Here is a 27921-nt window from a genome sequence, read left to right on the forward strand (position 1 = left end):
TGTAATTTGTGAAAAAGCTTTGAACACTGTTGCAAAAAAAAAAATCTTGTTTCTTATTATTTTGATCACATGTGTTTGTCTAATCTGCTGCACCTAACCCTCCTGCGGGCACCAGAGGTGAGAGCAGATGTTTGGGGGGGGGGGTTCCTATAGGACTGATGTGCTTCGTGTGAAACAGCTCTTATTAATTTGCCTCCCGGTTTTTATATTGATATTTGCATTTCAAAGGTTCCCAGCAGCTACTGATTCCTGCAAAATAAACTGTAAAATCACTTATATTGCAGCTGGGCAGCTATTAAATCCGAGTACTGCTAGTACTTGGCTTTGGATGAGAAATGAGTCTGTGTTGTTGTTATTATGTCAGTTGCAAAGATGGCAGCTGCAGACCTCATTGTTTTGCTCTGCAGTACCTGCATTTTCTTATAATACAGGCAAATTAAAGCCTTCCGCCTGATGTAGTATTCCTATATCCATCTATAAGTCCTTTGGGCATATTGAGATTCAGCTGCTGATGTAATAAATATGATTTGAAATTTCCTTTTGGTATATGGGTTTGTGTGTAGGCCAGAGCATGCTTTACCCCACAGGAAATTTCTTTCTGGAAGATGGCAATGTGACAGTGTTTGGAAAAGTCGACTCTCAGGTGACTGTATAGTGTGTCTTTTTAAGCTTGAGAGCACACTCAAGCTCCATATAGAGGAATCCCAAAAGAAGCCCCGAGTTACTGACAAAAAGCAGTGACACTTGTATTTCTGTTTGTAAAGGATAAGTCTGGTGATATTCGTTTTCTCATTTTTATTACTAACAAGTACGGTTTGTGGAGCCAAAGCTCAATAAATCTTATTCCTCTGTACCATAGGGTAGATTGTTGTCCAGACACTACTAGAAACACTTCAGTGAAGTACAGTGTGTCACCGGTTGACACCATGAAAACAACCACTGTAGTCTTTTGACTCAATCCCAGATACACTGTCCTGCAGAAATACTCACACAGCACCAAATGTGTATCAATCTGCTGCCGACATAGGCCAACAAATGCACCGATTCCTGTTTTAGTAAAAGACTGAATCCTTTTTAAAGTTAAATTACATACACAGTATTTATTTATTTATGAGCTGTTTTTTTTTTTTTTGGTTTTTTTAAATGACTTTCAGTAGGAACCAATGGCTTGGGGGGTGGGAGCCCATGGACAAGGCAGGGAAGTTGTAAAGTACTGAGAACTGGACTAAAACACTGATAGTTTTGAGTTTTTTTCATGGCATTCGATGGCAGTGAGAAAAATATATAGTAATGCCAAACTTATCCTTTATTTGATAAGAATAAATAAATTCTACACATAATACAACAAAAGGAAAAACATGACCTTGCATTAGACTTCAACTTCTAATCGAGTTCATGAATCGATTAGTTGATTGACAGAAGATTAATATGCAACTATTTTAAATTCAAATAATCCTGTCTTTTTTTTTAACACAAAAATGGTAAATATACTGTTTTGCGCTTCTCAAATGTGAGGATTTGATGCTTTTCTTTGACATACATGATAGAAGACTGATTGTTTTTAATTTTCTTTTTCCGTCTGACCAACGGTCTAAAATTCAGACATTTAAAGATGTCACCTTAGTCTTTAGGAAATTATAATGGGCATGTTCCACCGTGTGCTGGGATTTTATAGAAAAAACTGGTAATTATTTTAAAAAAATAATCAAAAGCTTTATCGATGATGAAAATTTTTTTTTAAGTTGCATCCTTAAATACAAGCAAAATTTCTCAAGGAATTGTATTTCTGCCAGATGTGACACAAACACCGCAGTGCTGTGATTCTATGGTGGCTGAAACTCTGGAAGATTCAGTCTGTTAAAGAAGAACTGACAGAAAAACACAAAGTCCTATGTATTTTCAGTTTTTACTTAATATGAACAGTGACTGGCTGATTTAAAAGGATAAGACTATTGATCTATGTTCAACATGCACGTCACAAGCTTTGTGAAACAGAGCTAGAGCTTGTGTGTATGTGTCCAAATATATGCAGGAGCAGATATAGATAGAACCAGAATTTGCAATGGTGATGAACCTGTGGCCCTGAGCGAACAGCCCTGTAGCTGTTGAGCGGCAGACATGTCAGTCAGTATTGTCTGAGCTTGACCCTGATGTCTGTGCCAATCAGGATCCAAGCTTTGCTCTGGCCTTGCACTTTTGGTAACCCTGCTGTGCGTTTATCCCACAACCACAAGATTACCCCCAGAGTTACTTCATCCAACATCATGGTTTAATCATATGAACTGTAGGTTTACTAGAGCTTTTTCAAATGGTTTGTATGGCGAGCAAAATATATGGGTGACTTGTACGAGGGCAGGGCAAGAAGTAAAGCGAGGAACATCCAGTTGTCATCCTCTATTCACTCAGACCGAGACACAGAGTGTCTACAAGGTGTCTTTGGCAAACCTTTTATTTTTGTCCCAGGTCGTGTCATCAAATGTCTATTTTTGTCCAAACAATAGTCCAAAACCCAATATTATAAAATTTACAATCACAAAAAAATAAGAAAACCAGCAAATATTTACATTTAAGAAGTTAGAAGCCTTTAAATTTGGCATTTTTTCTTAGACAGTGACTCTTGCATTTATGGATCATCAAAATTATCGCCCATTTGTTTTCTGTTAATCAACTAAGCGTTTAATTTCTATTATAGCTTGGATTTCCAGATGATACAACACTAATAAGTCATTTGTAACCCTTATAGGAGAGTAGTCTAACTGCTGTGGTGCATTTGAGGCCCTGACTGGACTTTGTGCAAAATGGTTGCCCAGAGGTTATTCAGTGCAGCTGGATCTAGATTGAGAGTTTTTTGTGAATCAAGGGATCTACTGGATTTGAACTGAAAAGATTACTATGAAGTTAAAGCACCGACTCAACAGCTTTAACTTGACGGTGTTTGATTACAATAATAATGATTATGTGATGGGCATATTGGCACTGAGACTCTGGGCCCGACTGTAAATGAAGTACTGTTTGGACCATCATCGTGTGTTCTCTTCTTAAGGATGGATGACATTTGTAATTTCACATTTAATTTCGTGCTTACAACCCAGCCAACAAACTAGAACTCGTGCATTCTGCATTTATCTGTAAACAAAACACAAGCACTGAAAGCCCCATCAGTCAAAGTTGTTGAGACTTATCAAAAAAAGTCCCAGCTGTACTACGTGAACACCTCCACTCTTTGCAGGTTCTGTGCATATAAAACACTGCTATTCCCATGCTCTCATCTTAAGGATGGATGACGTTTGTAATTTCACAGCCTAAAACACGGACAAAAATATGACTGTACATTCTCCAATATGAGCTGACTATGTAAAGTGTCTTCATGTCCAATTTTCAATATTTTTTTCCCGTAAGTACAAAGACAAGCTTTTTTTTTTTTTTAATTATTATTATTTTTTTTTTTAAATTTCCCTCATTTTACTAGAATACTCATTATCCTGGTCAATATTCAGAATTTCTCTTTTATCGTGGTTGGTTATTATTTGAGACTGGGCAATTACCTGTGCACGGAGAATTCATGATACAGGTGAAATCATTTTTTAACTAAACTGATAATAGCTGAAGGATTTCCCGCTCATGCCTGAATTACACCGAAACCCTTTTAAATCCAAGTCAGAAAAATACAAAAGAACAAGGTTATTACTGGACAGTGACAAACCAAAAGGTCTAGTAGTGCTGTAATGAGGAGTTCATGTGCATTGAACTGAGGTAATGACAGGAAGGGTGAGAGGACCAAAAAGTTTCTGAATATTAAATTTTTTGAAACAGAAACATCAGCGTCTGTTTCTAATGTTCCGTTAATTTCTGATTAACTCTCCTTTAATTTTGTGCTTAAAACCAAGCCAACAAACTAGAACTCATGCATTGTGCATTTATCTGTAAGCAAAACACAAGCAGTGAAAGCCCCAGCATTCAAAGTTGCTGAGACTTTAAAAAAGTACCAGCTACACTACTGGAACACCTCCACTCTTTGCAGGTTCTGTGCATATAAAACACCGCCATTCTCTTGCTGTGAGAAAAGAAAAGAAGAAAAAAAACAAAACAAAAACCTGACAGCATTGCTGTCATCTGCAACAACAGACTGCCTTCTTGTTACCATGGTGACTTTCCTCAGCATTTGAAATGGAATTAAAAAAGAGGTTCCAGTGTCTAAACCAGTAGCCTGCACAGTACAAATATACAGCTTCATGATGGGAAGTGGTTTTTGACTTTCTTGATTAGAGAAATGATGAACTGTTTGGCTTGAGTTTGGCTCATCATTTACACACACTAAATACTCAAATTTAGATTTCATTTCTGATGTCTAATCCCCACTTAAAAAAAAAAATTATTCTCGCATGTTGTTTTGTGGAATAACTGTCGGGGAAAAAAACATCAACAGATTAAAAGATTTAATTCTGTCCATTTATGTACTTAATGTAGTGTTAAAAAGAAAAAAAAAAAACGGTTACATAAAACATGATAAAATACTTAAATACATGGAAGCAAAGAGCGCAAGCACATTAAAACAGATATAATGATAAAGTACATTGTACATTCTTATTTGCATTTTAATGATCAGATCAGATCATGAAGTCAGATTCTTATGGTCTAAATACTGTTTCAAAGTCTTCTCCATTCTGCCTCGAATAACTCTTATTGGGAAAAACTTTTCTAGGAGAATCACGTATTCTTTAGACTGAAATTTGTACAAACTTCAGGATAATAAGTCTTGAAAATCAGCCTTCAAATGTTTTACTCATGCCTTGTTTTGTAGCAGCTTCAAAAAGCGAGCCATTTTTTTTGCATTTAGCGTTTGTTTTTTTATACACAAAGACATTACATAAGAAATTGAGCTGAATACGTTTAAGAAACAAAATTTCTAATGATAAAAACAAAAAAAGAAAAAGAAAAGTATGGAATGACAAAAAAAAACTAGTTGAAGAAACTCCAAAGTTTAAAGTACACAGACATAAACAGAGTGTGGACCGGCAAAGTGAGCTCTGAGATATTTTTGTGCCAGCTCAGAAGGACCTTGTACATGAAAACTGCCAACTGCCAGCTGGTTGGCGTACACTCAATTCTGACTGGCTCCTGCTGTCTCCACATCACTTCTGGACTGTGATGACAGACTCTTCACCGCCAGAAGATCTTGAAGGACAGAGCAAAAGTCTGAAGTCTGAAGAGCAATTGAGCCTGATATTTACAACGACAACGACACGTACACCCCCACATACGTACGACGTAGTACACGGTAAGGAGTAGCGGTACGCAGGTGTGCAAAAATCACAAATGCCAGTACGCCCAACAAAGTCCATATCGAAATGGCAAATGTGTATTGGGCTTACTGCATCATTCTCTCACACACACACACACACACAGTACATTAGAGTTATATTGAAAAAGGAAAATGATGGGGGTCGTTGTTTATTAACCTTCCACCCATGTATTTCACGAACTAGTTAGCTACATACCGTGAAGACGCTGCATGGCTCCGCACCAGCTGCGATGCGTACTCTGCCACATGTGCTGCAGACAGTGCTGAGAGTATTGTACACTATGGAGTCCGTTCGGCGCTCTGCTGGGCAAAACTATGTGAAGACACCAATTCTAAATCACCCCAAACATCTTATTCTGCATCATGTTCTGTAAAAAAAAAAAAAAAAGTTTCCATATTGGCCAACATATACGCTGATACAGATATTTTGTGATAGGCCAATGCTGCCTGATATATGGGTCGGGCTCTAATAGTTTCATAAGTACGTACTTGAGTGCAGGTATTTTGAACTTTTGCCCCTCATAGTTCAGAGATAACTTGTTTTGACCTTCTCCCTGTTGGTCACTGTGACGCTGGAATTAGTTTTGAGACTCTCTTCAGGTGTGAAATAACACAAACGTAATCGAGGCAGGACAGGGACGTCCCATCTGCACTTGGGCTTCATATGTCCCCTCCAGTTTTCTTCAAGATGTCAATTTGCTGTTATAATTTTCAATATCATGTTTTATATATTTTTTATTATAAATGTAATATAATTAGAATTATTATAACTACTACTATAATTGTAATCATTTTAATTAACTGTCTAAGTCGCTTAAGTTAAAAGAAATGTTGGTTTCAAATTTTTCAAATTGAAAGATGTGTTTCATTTCACTGTGAAGTTAATACTTGTGGTTGTGCTGTGTGTGTTTTTAATTTTGTCAGACAAAATAAGTAATTTGAAAAGATCCCTTGGGGCTCTGAGAACTAGTGTTTGGCTTCTGTCATTTTTTGTTAACATTTTATAGGCTAAATAAATATTGAGAAAATTATCGATTCACTGATAATAAAAATACTTGCAGTGTTACTTACTAGAGAATAAGCTGTATGAATTAAACCTGAATTAAAACATGGCTGAAAGAAACAGAAAGATCCAGTGGGAATACCGTGTATTAAACCAAAAAAGAAAAAAGAAAAGGTTTTACGAAGTGATTTATCACAGGACACTGACCTCTGCAGCCAAAGCTCCTTAGGCAGGGCAAAGCTGAGCGCTGGCAGAGATAGACAAGATGATTAAATCTCTATGTTTGCAGAATAAGACAAAGATGAGAGAGAGCAAAGGAGCAAAAATATAGAAAATGTGCGTACTGCAGATACACCACACAGAGAGCATTTAGATAATGAATAACAGGATTACATTGCACTTACTATTTGACAAATGAGTAAATTTACGCTTTGAAACAAACCAGAAACTGGTTTCATAATCCCACAGTCCTCTATATTAACCTTCACATATCGTACCTGCTGACTTGTTGAAGGTATAATATCCACTTTCACTATCAGTAACTCCCTCAGGCCAGGTGTGAAACTTGAACACGGCGCTATCAGCCTGCGTGGCTTCCTAGAGTGGTTCTCTCCTCTGAAGTGCTCACATACCAACAAACAGCAACTGAGGAGTCAAACCTTCCCCTTTCCATTGAGAATGACTGTGTTTCTGTCTCTCCTTACTGTACCATCACGCCAGCGGCAGTTTTCATTATGGATGCAGCTGAGGTAGAATGTACATCTGGAACATTAAACCTCTAATCTGTTGAGCAATCCGCCGGTTCAAAAGCTGTCATCCAGGTCCCACCTCTCAAAGACTTGGACCTCAGTGCTCAAGCATGGCTCTATTTGAAAAAAGATGAAAAAATCTAAATACCCCATAGAAAGGGAAAAGTGGAGGCTAAAACTGTCCTGAAAGAGCCTGGAGCCATGTGGGTTGAATGAAAAATGAAGTCAATTACCCCTTATACGAATCACCAATGAGCCATTCTCCTCTGTTGCATGTGGAGCTGAAAAGAAGGACTCAAATAAGATCGAGCAAACTCTAATAGCTATTCAATGAATGCTGAATGATGGAGTCTCCTAACGCAAGCTTTTCACTTATAGCAAGTTTTCCACCAATAGCAAGTTTTCCACTTACAGCAAGTTTTCTTGTGATAAAACGTTTCAGTCATATTCTTTGGTAAAACCTGACCCTGTCGGTCGTTCGGTCCACTACAGTCAGCGCAGGCTGAAATCTCTCACCTATTATTGGACGGATTGCTGTGAAAAAAAAATATATAGACAGATGATTTTATTTTCTTAAGTACAGTAGAGTGTTGACAGGAAAGTGGACAAAAAGTGGGGGAATAACTGGGCTGCACTTTTATAGCGCTTTTCTAGTTTTATCGGCCACTCAAATCGCTTTACACTACATGCCACATTCACCCGTTCTCGCACACATGCAAACAGCGTTCTTTTCTATACGTACTTACACACACACACACACACACACACACACACACACACACACACACACACACACACACACACACCCCTTGCCCAAAGACACTTCGATATGTGGACTAGAGGAGCCAGGGATCAAACCACCGGCCTTCCACCTCCTGAGCCACAGCCGCCCCACATGCAACACGCAACAAAGGTCACTGACTCAGACTCAAACCTGTGAGGTTGTGAATACACGGTCAGTGTCTTAAACTACTAAAACATTGAGAAGCCCTGATAATAACTTGTTTTTCTTAGTCCAACTTTTTTTACTTAACCCTCCCGTTGTCCTCATATTCTGTACACACAGCGTGTCCTCCTGTTGAAACTGTGCCGCCTTCACTAAAAGTCCCCATCACCACATGTGGGGCAGTATGCGAGTGTACAGCCTTTGCAGATATATTTTTCTTAGACCTGCAGCGCAAGCTTCCCCTCCTTTCGGTGGGACGTCGAGGAGACTTGTGTCGCGGGTCACAATGACCCGAGGACAGCGGGAGGGTTAATTAGTCCTACTGGAAAGGCAGAGTGGACATAGCTGGATTTATGGAGAGATGACCTCTTTGCGAGAGCGAGCAAAAATTGATTCGCCGGTGAGATAACTTTAAGCCAAGTACAGTGTATGCAGCCAGCTGCAGCCTGTGCTTGTTAGTAATCAGCTTTCTGCTCATTTGCATCCTTCAAACTTCACAAGTCCAAGTTTCAAAGCACCGTATGGTGTTGGTGTTTAATGTGCAGTAAAGTTGATGGCTATCAGAGCTTTGTGCAGAACCAGAATCTGCTACAATTCTGCTCAATAATTAAAACTCTTTGCCTTTGAAGCAAAAGACCAATACCAATGTTACAATTCACATTTAACTGATCAAGGTAATCATAATAACCTAGTGAAAAAAAAAGGTAAATCTATAGAAACCTCTCAAGCTGAACAAACAAAACAAATGTCAAAGTAGTCATTAAATCCAAGACATTATCTCACTTGCTGCAGGCTATTCTTTAGATTAAGTTTAGATTAATTAGATTAGTTTAAATAATGGAATTGGTGGTTGATTTTCAGTAGCCCAATAGTAGGAACAATGGTTTCATATCGGCTTAATTGAACCGCTCAATTTCGAAACTCATTTAAATTTATCATTTAATAAATTTATTGAATTGGCACCTTGGGGCTTCCAGAGGTTTGGGGTCAACACAGACTCCAGTTCTTCAAATAGGATTTTTTTTTTTTTCCCACATTTCAGACAGAACTGACAGATAAATCCTCAGCTGCATGTGTTGCTGCAGTGGGCGTTTATTCTCATTGTTTTACACTCGTAGGCTACAATAAATGTGCAGCAGCATTGCGCTGCTGCCGGCTCAGATTCAAATGTGACCTGCGCTCTCACCATCACACCAGATCAGGCCGAGACTTAACATTTCGGAGACGGCAGCTGGAAGAGATCTGTGTGGGGTGGGGGGGGGTATCATTCAACCATTAGCCTGTTCATCTCTCTCTCTCATCCCACCCCCTCCACTCCCGACGTCACGCATCAAATACGGACAGATCCGGCTGTAAATCCTCCACTTGCGATCCGAGCGGCTGGCTGAGCGCGTCCTGCGCCACATGAAGCGCTTCCCAGCGACGCACATGAAACCGGACTGATACTGGACGCGGCGTGAGACCGAGCACCCTGACTCGAGCTTATTTCCATGCTCGTCTGTGTATTTTCTCCTTCTTTGATTTACCTGTGCCTTTATTCAGAGGCAAGTGGACATTTTTTTTAAAACTTTTTTCTCCCCTCCCTTCGCATCACACAGCCCGTCGTCAGCTTGATTTGAAATAAGCCAAGGTAAGGCAAGTTACTTCACTGGCGTACTGCCACAAATCCGTACAGACCACGAAATGCCAGGCACCGCAGATGGGGCGACAGGTTGAGATTCATCTATGAAATTAATTTTTTTTTATTGACGAATAATCTCTTTTGATTGAGTTCTTAAAGTTGGAGCCTTTAACATGCTGTCAAGGCACAGAGTTTGCAGGTCAGTGACCAAGTGCTTCGGTGCGCGCCCTGCCGTCCGTCCTGCCGACCGACACAGGAACCTCTTTGTCCAGGAGTGGTCAGTCATGCGTGTGTGTCCAGTCGTGTCCGCTCGTCAGGTCTGCGTCCAGCTCAAAACTCTGACGCGCAAAGTTGCCGGCGGGGGAGATCAATCAAGAATGAGAACAGCGCTGGGAACAGTCCGCTCCTCCATCGGCGCCCGCGGAGCGCGGCGTCTGCTGGGCGCGCAAATGCGTGCACAAAATGTACGTGCATGTCTCGCCGCGATCCACCCAGACACGGTGCCGTCGGTAGAAGTGAACCAAGTAAATGCGCGTTTGCGTGTGTTCCCCTTGGTGCGGTCGGCGGGAAATCAGGGGCATAGCCGCAGTATGTCGGCGGGGCCGGGGGCGAAACTGAGGGGATGCTGAGGGCATGACGAACAGGAGTGCAGTTCAAAAATACTGAAAAACTCACGTTCTGCTGGCTTTTAGTAAAACACGAGTCGACCTTGAATGAGAATTTGTTGTTCATGCCATTCAAATAGCCTCTGGCTCCCCCCTGGCCATTTTCATTAAGTCACGGAGACTGTTGAGGAGGAACATGGGAAATATTTCAAACCGAGGACAAGTACACTCAGTGTAGCAGCTGTTGTATTTGTACTGTGGTTATTTTCTTACATGTCTAACTCTGAGTGGGCTCAGATCACTTTCCCGCACTCAAAGAAGGCAATCATCTTAGTATCTTACCTACCATTGGATGGGTGGCTGTGAAGTTTCAGGATGATCTGTCAAAAATTTGTAACCCACTTAACCAAGTTGATGAACAGGGGAAAAATTGTATCAGCCAAACATCAGCATTTGCATTTAGTACAGCCTCACAGAGCGGCTAGCGTGGCTGTATGCTCTCACTGTTCTTGTGTTATGCAGATGCAACCTTCCCATTGGTGTAAACGAGAGGAATCTTGATTATCGATGAAATGTTTAAGTTATTATTAGAAGTAAATGAAGTAAATGTTGAATACGGTGAATATTTGCTGGTTTGAAGGATTATTCATGTCATTAGATGTCCCTGGGGGCAGCTTAAATGATGCATATGGGATACATGAACAGTGATAGCACTATCTCACCTCCAAAGTCATGTTTTGTCAAGTGGATGGTGTTTGCTTCAACCCCTGCTGTAGGTACTGTAACCTACTACTGTTAGCGAGACTAATATTGTGTGATATCATCACGACACGAGAAGTGTACGGTTGACGGAGGGAGATTCTCTGCTGCTCTGTTGTGCTGTGTTGTCTTGACTGTAAGAATTAGTCAACGTGAGTCAGAAGGGAAGCCTCTCGGGCCCGCAGTAACGCTCAGGGTGAAGTTGGTCTTATGGCTGATAATGAACAGGGTGTGAAGTCTGGTTAATGAGGTTAAACCGACACGCTGAGTGAGGTTTAAAATTACCAGGTTGTGATTCGTTTAAGTCCCTGCAGAGTTTGTCCTGCACAGGTGAATGTTTGTTGGTCACCAAGGAGTAATTGCAATCTGAAAAGACAAAAACCTCAAATTCCAAGAGCACACCATGTATGCTATTTGTAATATTTTGCAGAACATCTCTGTGGACCAATGAGTTGTTTGCATTTTAAGAGAGCTTGGTAACCTAGGGCATAATATTTTTTATACACCTCTAATCTGACAAACGGTATCTCTCTTTCATTCATTAAGTCAGACTGCAGCAAATCTTAATCCAGATCATATCTGGATCAATGCAGTTCTCAATCGACACGTTTTCCCGTGGTTACGATGCCAGGATTATGTGATCTCCAACATATTGATGTTACATTTGCTCCTCCATCGTTCCCCCCTCCAGACTTATGCTACGAATGATGCTCTGATAAAAATAGGGAGAATCATTGAATCTGGTCACACCATTATGAGGCAGCAGGGTTAAAAGTGCAAACAAACGACTGGTATACAATATTTCTGCCAAAGTTCCAAAGCTTTAATTTTGAGCATGAACAGGGCCATGAATTAGAGTTAGTGTCTCCCAAGAATATTAATCCTCTCAGGATGGGATAAAAAAAAAAAAAAAACCCCTCCCAAACCCCATTTAGACCTCTGCTGGACACAAATTACTTCCATTAAAAAAATGACTCAAGTTAACTTGGCATTCAGGGCTCGGTGCATTTTGCCAAATAACACAGACTGACATTCTGGGAGAGCAAGAACACAACACTACAATGGTTCTTCGCTGGGCAAGTGATTGTTGTAAAAATTCACATGCTGCGGGTGAAAGAGGAACTTCCATCATATCAGCAGTGGACTGTAGAAGCAATTCACTGAATCTTATGAATAAAAAAGTGGCTAAGGAGAGAGAAGCTATTTCTTCAGTTAACACTTCTACAATCAATGCGCAGATTTCGACATTATTAGGCAGACTGTGCTCTGTGGTAGGATGCAATTACATTACGTCCATTATGTCTCAGCATTAATATAGAAATAGGAGGGTTATGTTAGACTAAAATTAATAGAATATCAGTGCATTGCCTCAATAAGACTATTCTTTGCCCATCTCCTAAACACCAAAATCACCAATATGGTGAAAAATTGCACATTTTTGAGTATGTGTTAAACCTTAAGAGTTGGGAATAATCCCCAAAAATACAGCTCAAGCATCCATAGGCACACTTGACTACTGCAGATTTGACTTATTTAAAAAAACAAACATACGAGTAAAGCAAATCCTTTTCAGTTTTCAAAACAAATGCCCTCTAAACTGGTGTATAGAGAGATGGAGTATTACCTCATGAAATTTTCAACAGAAAGAACCTGAACCTCTCTCTCTATCTCTATATCTCTTTCTATCAATCTCTCTCTCTCTCTATCTCTCTCTCTCTCTATCTCTCTCTATAAAGTAAAATTCGCCCATCTCTGCAGGTAAAACTGGGAAGGTTTCTGCATAAATTGCTTTCATTATTCTAGTTTAGGCTTTCTGTTCAAAAGAAAGTCAAAAAGCCTTTTGCAAGTCTGTGGTGACATTGTTCATCTAGGATACTGAAAGAAATCTCGGGGCCATTGCTGGTGCAGATTTCTGTCTAAGGCCCTCTAATCATGTCTGTGATCATATTAGAATTTATTTTATGTTTTATATTATGAATATAAAGAGACAGTGACTGAAATCTGAGAAAGTGTATGATCTTTCCAGGATTAGGTCAACCTTCACTTCGGTCCTTCTGAAACAGCTTCAATTATTACACATGTTCTCAGATACACAACATCCCACATAGACCACCAAAATGTTGTACCTTTCGATAAATAATTCATTAAAACTGCACAGCTGGGTGAATATTAAAGAGCTTTCAAAGTTTATACTTCCTCGGCTCCTTCAATTAGTCACCCGTGCCCTCTATTTTTCCGTTCATGTTTTATTAATATTTATTTTTCATTAAACTCATTTACACAGGGAAAGCAGCAGCAAGCCTATAAGAGCAATTTATACCAGCTGTGATTTTTATTGCTCTAAGTGTTGTGTAGCCAGACTCCAGAAAATGGCTCTTACTTGGAGGTTCTTTCATTGGTATGAGTCATAAAGGTGGGATTGTTAAATTCAAGCAGGAAATCTCACAATGATGGCTTGTCAACAAATAGGACCTTTTTTTTTTTCACCTAAATTCTGCAATATTGTCCTCATCCAATCCCACACAAGTAAAATCCAATCATGATTACATGCAGTTACATGAATAAATCAGACATAATGAGCAGGATTCAAAATCACAACACCTTTTCTGATGCAAATCTGTACTCTACAATTTCACAGGTAGATACTGTCAAAGCTGTTTATTTTGCTGTTGGCTTTAAGGGGAAGATCAATTTTAAAACACTTGCACACCTCAGAAACAGCTATGACAGGGTTACAGAGATGGAATTTGCATTTTACTGAAAGGAATATTAGACATAAGTAGAGTTTTTAGCCGAGTTTTTGCTGGATGTTTCTACACTTGTGGCAATTTGACTGCTTGACATTGCATACTAAACCCCCTCCAGTGATAAACAGACTTCCAGTTTGTGGCACAGCGAAGAAGGTCTGTGTTCAGTCGTTTAGTGGGTTCTGGAAACTGGAATATGAATATGAATATTTATAAAAGGAAAAGGAAGTGGCTACTGCAAATAGTCTACTATGAAGAAGAGGATCAATAGTTAGACTTAAGGCTGCAAAAGATCAATGTATGATCAATTAATCAACATGTCATAAATAGTCAAAAATTACTAGAGCCCAAGGTGACAATGTGAAATTAGTTTTTCATTCCAAAAAAAGTCCAAAATTCAATGGTATTTGATTTACAATTTACAATTATTTACTTTTAACCACAGAAAAGTAGGAAAAAAATCTCATTTCTTAATCTGGAAGCAGCAAATGTTTGGCATTTTGCTTAATATATGGCTTAAAAGATTTATTCAATTGTCAAAATGTCATTTTCTATAGATCTAATCTATTCATCAAGCAACTGTTGGGCACTTGCCAGATTATTATAGTCCGTGTCACTGTTTCGACCAAAGCTAAACAAAAAATGGCTTTTTATAATAATAATAATTGTTCAAATACTTTCTGCTAGCAAAGATGTCAAACATTGCCTTGTTCTGGCTTCTCAATTGTAAGGATTTTTTGCTTTTTTAACTTCTTTGATCAATAAAATAACAAACTGATTATCTTTGGACAAAATAGGCAACTCAAACTTGTCACCTTGGGCTTTGAAGAAATGTGACAATTTCTATCATTTTCTGATATTTTGCAGATCAAGCGATTGATCAAAGAATAAAAAAAAATGTAAAAAATGCAGAGAAAAGTAATCGATGATGAAAATAATTGTTAGTTTCCGCCCTAGTATCAGTAAACAACAGGTCTTGGTAGCAAATAATCGGAAACAAAGGGCAAGGATTACTGTCTGAACTTGCCATTTTGCATCAATGTTCAATAATGAAATAGTAGGAAAAAAAAAAATCAAAACGGGCTGAGAGACTGGTTTCTCAGTGGATCTAAATGCATCGCAGCCCTCCTTTTGTTTGAGGATCTCTTGCTGACTTTGGCACTGTTCTCTCTCTGCTTGCAGTTTTCCCTCAAGGGGAAAAAACAACTTCACTTTGCTATTGTTATTGCTGTGTCTTCACCTGCACAAACCCAGCAAAAACAGCTCCTGCTCTGAGGGCTGTTGAAAGTCATTTGAGGAAATTCAGAAAATCATTAACCTAAATAGAAGGAAATGAGGGCGGCTGAGGGTAAGTGGACACACCAATAGCACTTCATCATGAGATACAAAAAAAACTCTAATGCACAGAACATCACAGACTTCACCGGTTTCTTCTGAACTTCATAATTATAATACAAAGCTTGAACCCACTTTCGCTCTTCTTTGAAGTGAGTTCACTGTAATGTCACTTTTTAATGAGAGTTAACTTTCTGGCCTCAGTTCTGTTACTTCGCGCCCATGTTAGTCAGCTACTGTAGCCTGATCGACCGATTTGCTTGAAAGGTCCTACTGTATGAGCTCTACCCAATGGCTCTCTCTTCTTCCTATCACATTAATTAAGCAACACAAGCAGGTGAATGTAGTGGACAAATTAGCAGGTCAAGAGCCACCAGGAGGTTAGTGCAGGTTAAACCAGAGCTGAAAAAAAAGTTAGAACTGGACTTGAAATTCATCAGGTCCACACAAACATGAATCCAAATGAATGCTAATGTTTCTTGGCTAGATTTGTAAACGGACAACTGTTTGCTAACGCTTTTGCCTAATCATCTTTACGAGGTGATAAATATGTCAACGGTGTGTTTACACTATGTTTCAAATAGCCCAAGTGTCAAAAAAAAAAAAAAAGAGTAAGTGTTCAATAGTGCCTCAAAATTAAAATTTCTTTACACGTAATGTGAACATGGCCAAGTTTAAGCCTTGATCATACTCCAGGATGGACATGGACGCAGCCATCGGAAACGCTTCCGTACATACTACAATCAGGGGTACGTGTACACAGACACGTTCCAAACATGCACACTAGCAAATGTGACTGCGACCTCTTGACGGCAAGAAGAAAAGCTCATTTGTTTTGTTTCAACTTTTTCATGTAGAAATACAACAAAGAAAACAGTTTGCGCAACTGCTTAACAAGAGTGTGACCGAGGATGTGGAATACGGCACATACTGTACGTACAGTACGCAAAACAAGCCTCCTGTTAAGTTTTCTGGCACATGCACGCTTGTTGTGGGAACAGGCCTCGTGGTCACAAATTTTGGGCTACACACGGATTGACCCTCATGGATTGGCAAAATGTGTTTTTGTTCCATGCCAATAGTGTCACTTAAAAGCTTTTTTTTTTTTTTTTTTTGGTTCAAGAACCATTTTTCTTCCTACTTTTAGCCACTAAGTACGAAAGTAATTAAATTTCAGTCCAAGAATATAAAAGCTAGGCATTTTTAAAACCTATCATGCTTTTAATACTTTCCCATTCTTTATAATTACCCTAGAAAGGTACCTGATTCACCATAAAGTCATCTGCTCGTCTTTCATTTTTCAGGTTTAAAATGAATGAAGGACCTGAGACCAACTCGACTCAACTCTTTGACAACTGGACACTGTACAACTCCTCCGTGGAGTCTGTCATACCCATAAACAACATCACCTATGTTGGATTTTACCTGCATCAGCCGTCTACTGCAGCCATCTTCATCGTGTCCTACCTGCTCATCTTCCTGGTGTGCATGGTGGGGAATGGAGTGGTGTGCTTCATCGTGCTGAGGAGCAAAAACATGCGGACTGTCACCAACTTGTTCATTCTAAACCTTGCTGTGAGTGACCTCCTGGTTGGGATTTTCTGCATGCCCACAACACTTCTTGACAACATAATTACAGGTGAGCAGGCCAGTAATTAGAAGCTTTAACTGCGTTGTTTAATTGCGACTTTAACTTGTGTCAAAACAGGGAATTTTTTGCCAAGCTGGAAATGTGGTCATATGGATAACGATGTCAGTCAGCTGGTCAGTTCAACCCTTAAGTGACCTGCCATGAAATTTGGTAAAGATATCTGTGACAAATATATGACTTGACCTCTTATACTATTGAATGGCTTGCCATGAAATTTGGTACAGGTATTAATGGTCTCCACAGGATAAACACCAGTGATTTTGGTGATCTCCCTATTTGTCATCAAACCGAACCAACAAATCGAATTTTCCATGTGTTAAACACTTCAGACAAAACATGACAAGACACCTCAAAAAACATGACCTAATATTTGCCAACCTCAGCTGCATTTTCTGCTCAATGCTAACATAGCCTGCTAACAAGACACAAGATGTTCTATGTAAACATCTGTAATTACCAGATTTTCAGTAGCAAACATCAGCAGTGAATGAAGACCTTTGGGAAATATGCTAATTTGCTTTCTTACGAAGAGTTAGATGAGAAGATCAATACCGCTCTCATTTTTTGTATGGTAAATATAAGGCTATAGAGAAACTGGCTAGCTTGGCTTAGCATAATGACTGGAAACACGAGGAAACAGCTCAAGTCTCAGCTTTTTACATAGCCCCACATAGCCCCCCCCCATTAAACCACAATTCACTGTTTTTACACTTAAGCTTTTGTTCAGATTAAACAAACAAGGCCTAATGTGTTCATTATTGAGCTTCAGGGGGCTGGTACACTGTTAGACAGGAATTTCTTTCTACTTAAACAATTTAATCAAACATTAAATTGAGTTTGACTCCATTACTTAACCAATCTTGGTATATTGTACTATTATGAAGGAGCCACGTTTTTTTTTTTTTGCGGTTTAAAATCAATTTCACTCAAATTAGTTTCTCCATTAACCATTACTTACATTTTTAAGGCAAGTTGCCTCAAATTTTTTAAGTAAAGTCATCTTGCCTGGGTTAACAGTGACAGGCTAATTTTGTTACCTTCAGATGGAGGCAAACTTGCTGTTTCCCCTTAGTCTTAATGCTAAGTTACGCTAAGCAGCTACTGGCTGTAGTTGCATATTTATTCTGCAGACATGAGGGTTGTATCGCTCTTCCCATCTAACTCTCTGCAAGAAAGTGAGAGTTATAAGCACATTTGCAAAAATGTTGAACTATTACTTTAAACATGGGAACACTGCTAATTGGCATATCCCAAACATGTGAGCTTTAATCTTGAAGCACAGCTGAGCAGAAGAACAGCTGGGGTTGTTGGATGAAGTAAATGTGAGAGTCGGGCTTAGACTGCTGAAAGCTGAGCCAACTTTGATGATGTAGAGATGAGCCTGATATGCTGAGATTTCCTAAAATGGCCACTCTACAGAGGAAAACCCCCAAATTTTCCTATGGTGCCACCCTCAAGGCGATCTTTGCGTTTTTGCCCCAATTGTGATAAAGATTTATGTAGCAAGTTCTCTCTCCATTTTTACTCCAACAAATAATTTTGTTGTTAGGGGTGTAATGAAGCAGTACAGCTTCACAGGGCTGCTAGCTTTGATAATCCTTTGATCAACCTCGATCCCTAATCCCTTAAACCACTGATATTATTTCATTAACTGCTGGGCTGCCTTTGTTTTTCAGTTTACCCTTGCATAAATATGGACTACTAAAGATGTAAGTGGATGCCATCCCACGCAAAATGAGCCTTGTGAACATCATGACATGACCTATTGTTTTCTAAACTGCCTGTGATGGTCAAAAAGAAGGCTCAGAGGCTGAATTCGTGATTTATCATGGAGGCAATAATCTTCCCTGCATGCTTGAATAGGACCAGGCCTTTTTACATGTGGTGCTGATTTGACTTGACAGTTAGCTCTCGATGACACAAATCTCACATGAGCGATTCTTAAGGCGTGTGATAGAGACTGAGAGTTCAGATTCTTCATGTTGGCTTTCTACAGTAGCTGCCGTGTTTTCTCTAGGGATGACTTAATCTTTTCTGTTTTAAAAACAAAAACAGTGAAAACCAGACATAAAAAAATTCAGGATGAACCCAAGTTTCCTCGCAACTGACTAAAATCTAGGCCATCAATTTTTCAAAACATGACAAACCTTAAATGAAAATTTATTCCACATATTCTTAGGCTTCTTGAAATTGATTTGGATATAACCCTGTCAAGAGTCATTCTGAAAATAACAACCAAACCGTGTTAATGATAAGAATGCCAATCGAATGACAAAAGAATATGCTGTGATTGCAGTGACTGTAGATCAACTAAATTTCCTTATTCACCTCCACGGATTATTTTAGATTGGTTTATATTATTAAAAAGATAATTACACACCAATTATCCACCTATTGCCTCTTCACTAGAGCACATATCACGCATCCAAAAACCGCGTAATGAGTCATTACTGTCTAAATAAGGCACATTTCAGGCCCTGACATGGAGTTTGGGGAAATCCAGTAGGCAGAGTGCTTTGTATGATTAAATCCCTGCTGTAAAAACATAACTCAGAATTAAATCCTCAAATATAATAGTCAGCTCGCAGCTACCAGAACTAAATAATGAATGAAGGAAACATGGGGGGCAGGGGTGGTCTGGGATAGAAAACAGACTTTTACAGCTGAGTGGCGGACAGATGCTCGCCATGGTCTGCACAATATAAACTACAAATCTAACCTGTTTTATCAGAAAACGTTTAATGCATTTGGCATTTTACAGTTCCTTCAGAATTCATCTCAACCACTTTAACTTTTCCCAAATTTTTCACTACTGCAGTCTAAATACAAAATGGAGCAAATTTAAAGGCTTTAACACCATACATAATCACTAATAAAGCCAAAGTTCTTTCAAGGGATAAAGTGAATAACTGGTGTTGAGTAGTCTGAACCAGGAACTATTCAGCCCTTAGTCTTCGCAGTCTATTCAATGAAAATGCCTTCAAAGTCCTCTGAATGGTGTTGAGCTTTGGCCAATTCAACTGATAGTCACGACTCAAATCCAAACACGGCATGTGTCTGTTTAGGGTCCCGCAGATGCCAGAGCTTTTCAGTGCAGAAACTGTCAACAGAAATCAGCAAGGCATCGATCTGGAGAGGAGTGTAAGACTTTTTCTGAAGCACTGGGATTGCATAATGAAACTGAAAGGCTTCACCAGGAAGAAAAGTAATATGTAATATGAGATTTTAAATACTGACATGATTATAATGGGGTGGAAGTTGCATGCTAATAGCAGTATTGTGCTGATTTTTGCTGTCTTTTAATTACTTACTCCATTTCTTCTTCACAAAGTTCAAGGAAAAAAAAGATGATCAAATTATAAACTTTGCTTTAGAGTCAACATTACCATGGCTGCCAAACAATAAGGGGCCAAATCATTAACACCAAAGAAAATTCTTCACATTGAAATGTTTGTGTTTCCATCTTACGGAACATTGAGGTTATCTTTATAACAAAATGTTCAAATGCAATTTTACAATAGGGACAATATTTCTTGAACCTGCAGCTCTGCCCACTCTGCTACTCTACAATTTCCTATTGCAAGAAATATTACTTAGCTATCAAAAAAAGGAGGAGGAGGAAAAAAGTGCACTGACATGTAGCTCATGTTTGATGCACTCACTGTAAGTTGCTCTGGACAAAAGCGTCTGCAAAATGAATGTGATGTGTTGTAATGTAATGCACAGCATGACAAGAATAGCAAACAGCAAACCAGTAACAAGAAAAACTTTGTCTCTCCCCACTCAAAAGTGTGTATTGTTACTTTAAGTGAAAGTTTGACATTAACTGTGCAGAATGATGCAGGGCTTGAGGGTTGTTTTCGCATTCATCTGCTAAAGGGGGGAAGGTTTCTGTGCTCACCTTAAATCTCAGTTTAAGGTGTGTACATACGAGATGTTTTTCAGGACACCACAACTGGTTTGGAAGCTAGACATGTCCATTATGCAGCTTACACGAGTGTGATGTGCACACACTGAGAATGAAGACATACTGTCTCCAGTAGTTAAAACTTTTAAAACAAAAATATTTGCATATTCATATATATTCTGGATTTTTCAAGTATATGACCTCAATCATTTTTAACGATTTTTTTTTTTCTTTTGGTGAAAAAAAATTACTCACGGAAGAGTTTTTATATTAAAATATGTCTTGAGGAGATCTTTAAAGGAATATTAAGAGCTTGTCCAAATTGCTGTTTATTGTATTGAAATTTGTTTGTCATTTTGTCCACCCAAGTCTGTTATGTGGTCTAGTGGAGAGGCAGAAGTTACAGGAGGGGGGAAGAAGAGCAAGGGAGAGCACTATTTTCACGCCAGTTGACTGGAATTCATCAGATTTGGAAGTAATCCAATTTTTCTTATAGCTAACTGTCTGACCACAGTGAGAAACCCGGAAAAAATTTGTTTCCCTCAAGGAGGAGACGAAGAAGCCAAAGATCACAGACAAAACAACAGCGCTCTTTGACTGCAAAGGGAGATCCTGCTAGAAGCACAACAGTCAGAATAGCACTTGTCAAATCCGATCAGAGTGGAAGAAGCAGAAAATTATGCCTTTGTGGAAAAAAAAAGAAAAAAAAAAAAGGTCAAGGCAAGTCAGGCTGCAGTTTGCAAAAAAGCACATGAAAGACTCAGAGAGCAAGAGGCAAAAGGTTTGGTGGTGTCAAAGACAAGAAAATTGAACTCACTCAGCTGTAACACAAAGCTCTGTGTCAATCATAAACTGGGCCCAGCTCATCTGGGATGACAGCCACATGTTGTGCAGTGCCTTTCAGTTGCGGGATGTGGGACACTCAGAGAGCCAATGACATTTGACCAGGTGATGAATCACAACAACAGGACAGTGATGCTGAGTGTTCAGCTAAATATTGAACGCCAGGTTGGAAGGACAAGAGTTTGTTCATTATAAGTTTTCTAGACTTCCGTGCCTTGAAAAAACTGATTTAATAAGATTTTTAAATATCCTCCTGACATGTTTATCAGGGATGTGATGTGTGTGTCCCTCTGCCTCTGTGTTCTTGTGGTTTACGTTAATGAAAGCCTCTGTTAAAACTGGACAACTAGCATTCTGAAACTGTCTCTCCGAGAGGGCTTTAATCTAATGCACCATTAAGATGTTTATAGTGCATAATGCGTCAGTGGACAGTGATGGGGAATTTGTCATCTGCTTCAATGGTTATTGGCTCCTTGCAAATTTGTGAATTACATGAAAGAAGCATCATAAGGACAAGATTAAAGCGACAATGTCACCCAACAGTTTCCGCATCTATTCAACATCAAACGGCTTCTTAACAAGATTGTGGATAATGGGACTGCATATCACACTTCATACTTTTGCGGCTCAATAAGTAACAGATTAGATGTATTATTATCACATTAACCTGTTATTATTGTGATTAAGAAATGTGACAGCAGATTTTTTTTTTTATTTATTTATTTTTGTTTAGAACGTTTAAGCAACTTCAAACTGCAGTAACTAAGAATCAGTACATAAGTTTAGTGTTTGTAGTAGTGTTCTTGAAAGACATACACTTGGTAGCTCAAGATCCGTCAGACTTTGGCCAATTAGTGTTTTCTGCCTACGCAGGAGTCCGTATCTGCTCTAAATTTTTCAGTTTTGACAGAAGGATTAACAAGCTGTTTGCATTCCAACATAATGCAGACAAAAGGAACAAAAGAAAAAGAAAAAAGTGAAAGCGTAAATAAACAGCAAAGGAAAAAAAAATACGGAGCCGACATTTCAGTTTATCGTTAGTTTCACCATCCTAGTCTAGTGCTTGCATCATTCCACCTATCAGAACAAAGATCAGGACTGTTTGTTGCACATCCACCTCCAGAAGGCTTCATATGACAAGCAGCCTGAGCTGCACTCTTCAAGTTGAGCCTGATTGCAACACATCATCATACAAGAATATTTTACATTATCTACAAACAAGAACTGGGTAAAATCATGTCGAAGAAAATGCCAATGCATATTTTAAAATTAAATAAATCTATCTCTGGAAAATCATAGATGATTTCTCTGCACTTAAGCTTCTTGGTCATATGTAATGCGATTGGTTATGTTATGTATGGTTAATATTGAACAGGGTTAAAGTTGAAATAATTTCGACCTATATAGATAGCAGGAAGGTGTAAAATCAGTTCCGTGGAAACAGGAGCTCAAGCCGACACACAGCCATGTTCAGCACTGATCATTGTATTGACAACCTGAAACAGACTGATTATCAACTTAAAAAGGTGTTTGGAGTTACATGTTTGTTTTAATGAAGGGATAAAAAAAAAAAAAAAAAAAACTTTTAGGGACAAATTTATGCACACACAGTATATGTACACGTCTTCTCAACTACGTAGTGATACGACCAATCCAATAGCTAATGTTCAGTCTGGTCGTGTAACATTAGTGAAACCAGACCACTAGCAAAACTTGTTTCACATCAAACAACTGTCTTTTTAAAGGTATTGCTTACATTTGCAAACCAAAATGGTGCATTACCGCCCCAAGGATGGTATAAAATGTGCATCATTCTAATCATAAAACTTCTTCCATCCCTATCACCCTCATCCTGCTTAGTTTCTAGTTCCCACCAAATCCTTCCTTTAAAAGGGGTACTCCAGCAATTTGGTACTGCACTTTTATAAAGCTGTGGGACTCATATTGGAAAGAAAAAACTGCTAGATCCAACAATTCCGATAATGAAACTCTAGATCATTAATTTCATTTCATCTCACTTATAATACCCACTGCTATGAACTTCAGAAAGATTTTTCATCCCCAGACAACCTTTATTATAAAGGTGTATGGTAGTTAAACATAAGTACAGCTTACAGAAGCTGGGGGGGTTTATATTTTATTTATATGACGGAAGCCTGCAGTCTGATTATTTTAAATCAGCCACAATAAGACACCTACATTCTCAGCACCACTGCTGCTATGCACCAGCAGCCCTGATTAAGTACTGCTAAAGAAGGGACTGTTCCCCCTTATGAAAATCAGACATGACATTATGGCAAATTGATTTATTAGCGAGTGTGACTCTTTTTGAAGCAGTCTGAATTCATACGTGTAGTGTACAGCTATTAAATCCAACTTATATAGCCCAGTTACCATGCTGTCTGTCTGAATTTGATGTCTCAATGGTTAATCAGCTGAATGCATCTTTCCTGTCAATAGGATGGCCTTTTGGAAGCCTTGTCTGCAAAATGAGTGGCATGGTTCAAGGGATCTCCGTGTCAGCATCTGTCTTCACTCTGGTTGCTATTGCTGTTGACAGGTACAGTGGCTGTATCTTACCATTACTGCTTCATAAAAATGACACAGTACATCTCTTTTTTCAAGCATCTTTCGTACTTCAACTGCACCTCATAAAGCCCCTTATGTGCAAAAGAAAACAGATAAAACTAGAAAGCACAAACCAGGATACAAAATTCTATTAATTTATGGGATAAAATATTATAAAATTGAACGTTTAAAAAGGTACTTCTTCTGTCTCTTTCCGAGAGCTTTTTTGATTATTTGATGAGGATGTAGTTTTTATCTGCCCCAATCAAGTAACTTGTTCCCTGGCCCTTCCTCTAATTTTCCACAAAATTTCATCCACCAAATCTGTAAATTTTTTGTTATGTCTTGCAAAGAAAGGAATTGTATAGCTTTATCATCTTCATCTGCTACTTGTTCACTTTTACCTCATTGTTGTTCATCGGGATGACAACAGTCATCTTGCTTAATCTCTTTATAAACCACTGGAGGGAGACTACAGAGTCTCACAGTGAGGAATTATTTTGTTGTCAACACTAGAGCCCAGCTAACAGACACGTGCAGTGGAATTAGAGGACATAATGGAGGACGAGAGGGTGGCAACAGCTCTCCAAGCTGTAAAACTGACAGGGCTGGTATCTTAACATCTCCAGGTCCTCAGACACTAGACGTGTAGTGACGTCACTCTGTCGCTATTTGAAAATCACTGGAGGGTGTCGGCGCCTCTGGAAAGGACGGATGGCGTTTGAAATGCTTTGACATCCAAAAGTCAAAGTCACATTATCTATCAGCCACATGATTAGACTCAGTTTTGAATGGGTAAGGAGATAAAGAGCTCTCGTCTGTACTCCTGCAGGTACTGTATTCATACACAGATCCCTCTGCAGTCTTAATTTCTGAATCTATCCATATATGACCCTAATGCTAATCACATCGGTATCCATTATACCATCCAGATACTACAGCATGTGGCACTGAGAGACTTGACACATGATTATTATTATTTTTTTAATTTATTTTTTTTTTTTAAATATCACTAACACCAACTAGTCATTCAAGAATCAACGATCATTTGGGTCTGGAAGCATCAGAATACCTCTGTTGTAAAGTAACGATCCCAAGATTCTTATTCACTGAGGACTAGAGAGAGTCTCCTCTGTTATCTAAGCTGTAATGCCTTCCATTTATCCCCTGCAATGTTTCTGCTCATTTTTCACTATACTACTTAAAAAGGAGCTCTGCGGAGTTTTCTCATAAACAAAAGTTATGTTTACAAACCATGTCATTCTCCAAAACGCCTTGTGTGAGGTCTAAAAAACACGCTGAATTATTCACATCCATGCCTACTTGCTAGCAAATCTTCCTCACTAGATTTGCTGGTGCATTGTTGCACATCTTGTCGCAATTCTGCCCACCCGTAGGTCAGTGGGCTAGTGTGAAACAATTGTTAGGAATGTGTATCCAATCACCCATGTGCGCATGTGGGACCCACACATTTAAAAAACAAAACAAAAAAACCTCCTTGATACATCTACTAGAGATCAAAAACTCCAGATTAACTTTAACCAAATTTCATAATATTGTGTTTTTCTACTCTACCACATATATTTCACAATTAAACGTATTAGTTACTGTGCAGATTCAGATTTTCGATACAACACCTGATTATCTTCTAATACATGAAGATTAAAATGCTTACATGTCACGTTTATTCATCAGTAGTAACGAGTATGATTTTTTTGGAGGAATTTAACTTGTTTAACGTGTTTTTACACTTGCGAAGGACCTGAATACTTCCTGCTGCATCTTTCTAGATCTAGATAGGGACATAGTGAGTTCAATATCATGCAGGAAGCTCCCATAACAGGAAGTCATTTTAACACTCCAGGAGCCATAAGTATGAATGTTTGCACAGAATGATGCATACACATTTTCCTGTGTTTCACATGTAGACATTTTTTTTTTTTTGTAAAATCAGTGTCACAGTGAAATTTGTGTGGAATCACCTGCACATGAGCATCAAGTGTCAACTGCATCTTTACTTATACATATATGGTAAAGCATTTTTATGAAAGCTTCAGCAAGTGGGGTTTCAAAAAGCTAAAAACAGCATATTGGCCAGAGGGTCACAGATGTGGTTATCACACGTTTCCAACACTGCACAGAGACAGAGATAATGAAAGGCTGGCCTGCCTTCAATAGGAAGCACAAAGGAAGATTTCATGTTAGCCACCTCATCAGCAAGATCGCAGCTACGAAAAGGTGGAGAGGTCGACACTCTCTCACTTGATTGTGGCTGCCATTCTCAGACACACTGCTGCTGGTTGGACTGTCACAGACTGCAGGGGGATGCTGCTTTCCAAGTAGATGGAAATATACAGTATAACATTTACACAAAAGGGGGGGGCCATGCCTATATCAGCTGATTTATAAAGATCAAAATATACCAGACACCTGTGGATGTATGATATTTATTTGAAGAACATTTTGTGATTTTTTCTTTCCCCAAACTGAGAGAGCTGGGCTGTCTGAAGAAATATCACAGTACCTCAAAAGAACGGTCCTTTACAATCTCAAAATGTTCCATGAGCTATTCATCACCATTTTTTATATCTATGACCCTGAGGTCTTTGACAACAGCCCTTCAATGTGATTGGAGCCTAGATTTGTCCATTTATAAATTATTTTAATTCCAATGTTCTCAAATGTTCTTTACTGTCACTCAATTTCCAGTGGCAAAGATATTTTCAAAATCAGGTTAAATGTTTACATGCATCTCCCTTATTCTGTTTTTTTTTTTTTTTTTTTTAATCCTATTACAGATTCAGATGCATTGTCTACCCATTCAAGCAAAAACTGACCATATCCACAGCCACCTTGATAATAGTCATTATCTGGGTTCTGGCCATTTCCATCATGTGTCCCTCTGGGGTGATGCTACAAGTGACCAAGGAGCAAACCATTCGGGTGTTACTTGGCTATGACAACAAAACAAGCCCTTTTTATTGGTGCAGAGAGAACTGGCCAAACCAGGAGATGAGGAAGATTTATACCACTGTCCTGTTTGCAAATATCTACCTTGCCCCTCTCTCTCTCATTGTGATCATGTACGCCCGGATTGGCATTACGCTATTCAAAACAGCAGTTCCAACAGGAGGAAAGCCGGGCCACGACAACCGCCACACTGTGTCAAAGAAAAAGCAAAGGGTGATTAAAATGCTTCTAATAGTTGCTCTGCTTTTTATCCTTTCCTGGCTGCCTCTGTGGACTCTCATGATGTTGAGTGACTATGCCAGCCTGACTGAGCAACAGTACAGAATCATCAACATTTACATTTACCCCTTTGCCCACTGGCTAGCCTTCTTCAACAGCAGCGTCAACCCCATCATCTACGGTTTCTTCAATGAGAATTTCCGCAGTGGATTTCAAGCTGTGTTCAAGTTCAGCCTCTGCACGGCGGACGGACAGCGGAGGAAAACCTACTCGCACAGGCTGCAGGGAAACTCTGTGCTGCCAGCCAATAATGTACAAACCACTCTGGAGCCTATTTCTCTTAACAGCCTGGATAAGAACTCTTCCAGGCGAATCCACCATGTCACTGAAACGGACTTGGTCATGGAGGACCTGGAAAAGGCATCTTGCAGTAGTGGGGGTGTGACTGCAGTGTCTATTTGAGGAGACACGTAGAGACATTCTTTAAAAAGGTGATAAGCAAAGGTGATTACATTTCAAGGAAATTGCCTGTACGATTCAAACTCAAGTCCTCCACTGAGCACAAGTAAACTGCAAGGCTCACCTGAATAGGTATTAGAAGCTGATGTTTATATGTAATTTTTTCAAGGTGATTTTAACACTGTCAAGACAAAAAGACAAAGAAAAAAGAAGTACAAAACTGAAAAAAAGTAATTT

The 27921-nt window shown here is 39.1% G+C and overlaps 1 protein-coding gene and 1 long non-coding RNA gene across 5 annotated transcripts in view; one reads left to right on the plus strand and one right to left on the minus strand.

The window, feature by feature from the left end:
* Nucleotides 1-4427: 4427 nt before the first annotated feature.
* Nucleotides 4428-27921, minus strand: part of LOC120805414 — a 42804-nt gene continuing 19310 nt past the window's right edge. For 3 of the 4 annotated variants that reach the window (XR_005709549.1, XR_005709551.1, XR_005709550.1), the window contains exons 3-9: nucleotides 16493-16588; nucleotides 7467-7588; nucleotides 7288-7335; nucleotides 6803-7170; nucleotides 6513-6552; nucleotides 5499-5670; nucleotides 4428-5175 (exon numbers count right to left, since the gene is read on the minus strand). This is a non-coding gene — a long non-coding RNA (uncharacterized LOC120805414). The remainder of the gene's footprint in view (nucleotides 5176-5498; nucleotides 5671-6512; nucleotides 6553-6802; nucleotides 7171-7287; nucleotides 7336-7466; nucleotides 7589-16492; nucleotides 16589-27921) is intronic. The other variant, XR_005709552.1, reaches the window with a different exon arrangement.
* Nucleotides 16379-27687, plus strand: npffr2a (neuropeptide FF receptor 2a). The gene is made up of 3 exons (XM_040155629.1): nucleotides 16379-16706; nucleotides 23929-24028; nucleotides 26835-27687. The coding sequence occupies exons 1-3, from the start codon at nucleotides 16379-16381 to the stop codon at nucleotides 27685-27687; spliced, it is 1281 nt and encodes a 426-aa protein (XP_040011563.1).

Source organism: Xiphias gladius, chromosome 19 (assembly GCF_016859285.1).
Source record: "Xiphias gladius isolate SHS-SW01 ecotype Sanya breed wild chromosome 19, ASM1685928v1, whole genome shotgun sequence".
In the NCBI taxonomy this organism is placed as follows: Eukaryota; Metazoa; Chordata; class Actinopteri; order Istiophoriformes; family Xiphiidae; genus Xiphias; species Xiphias gladius.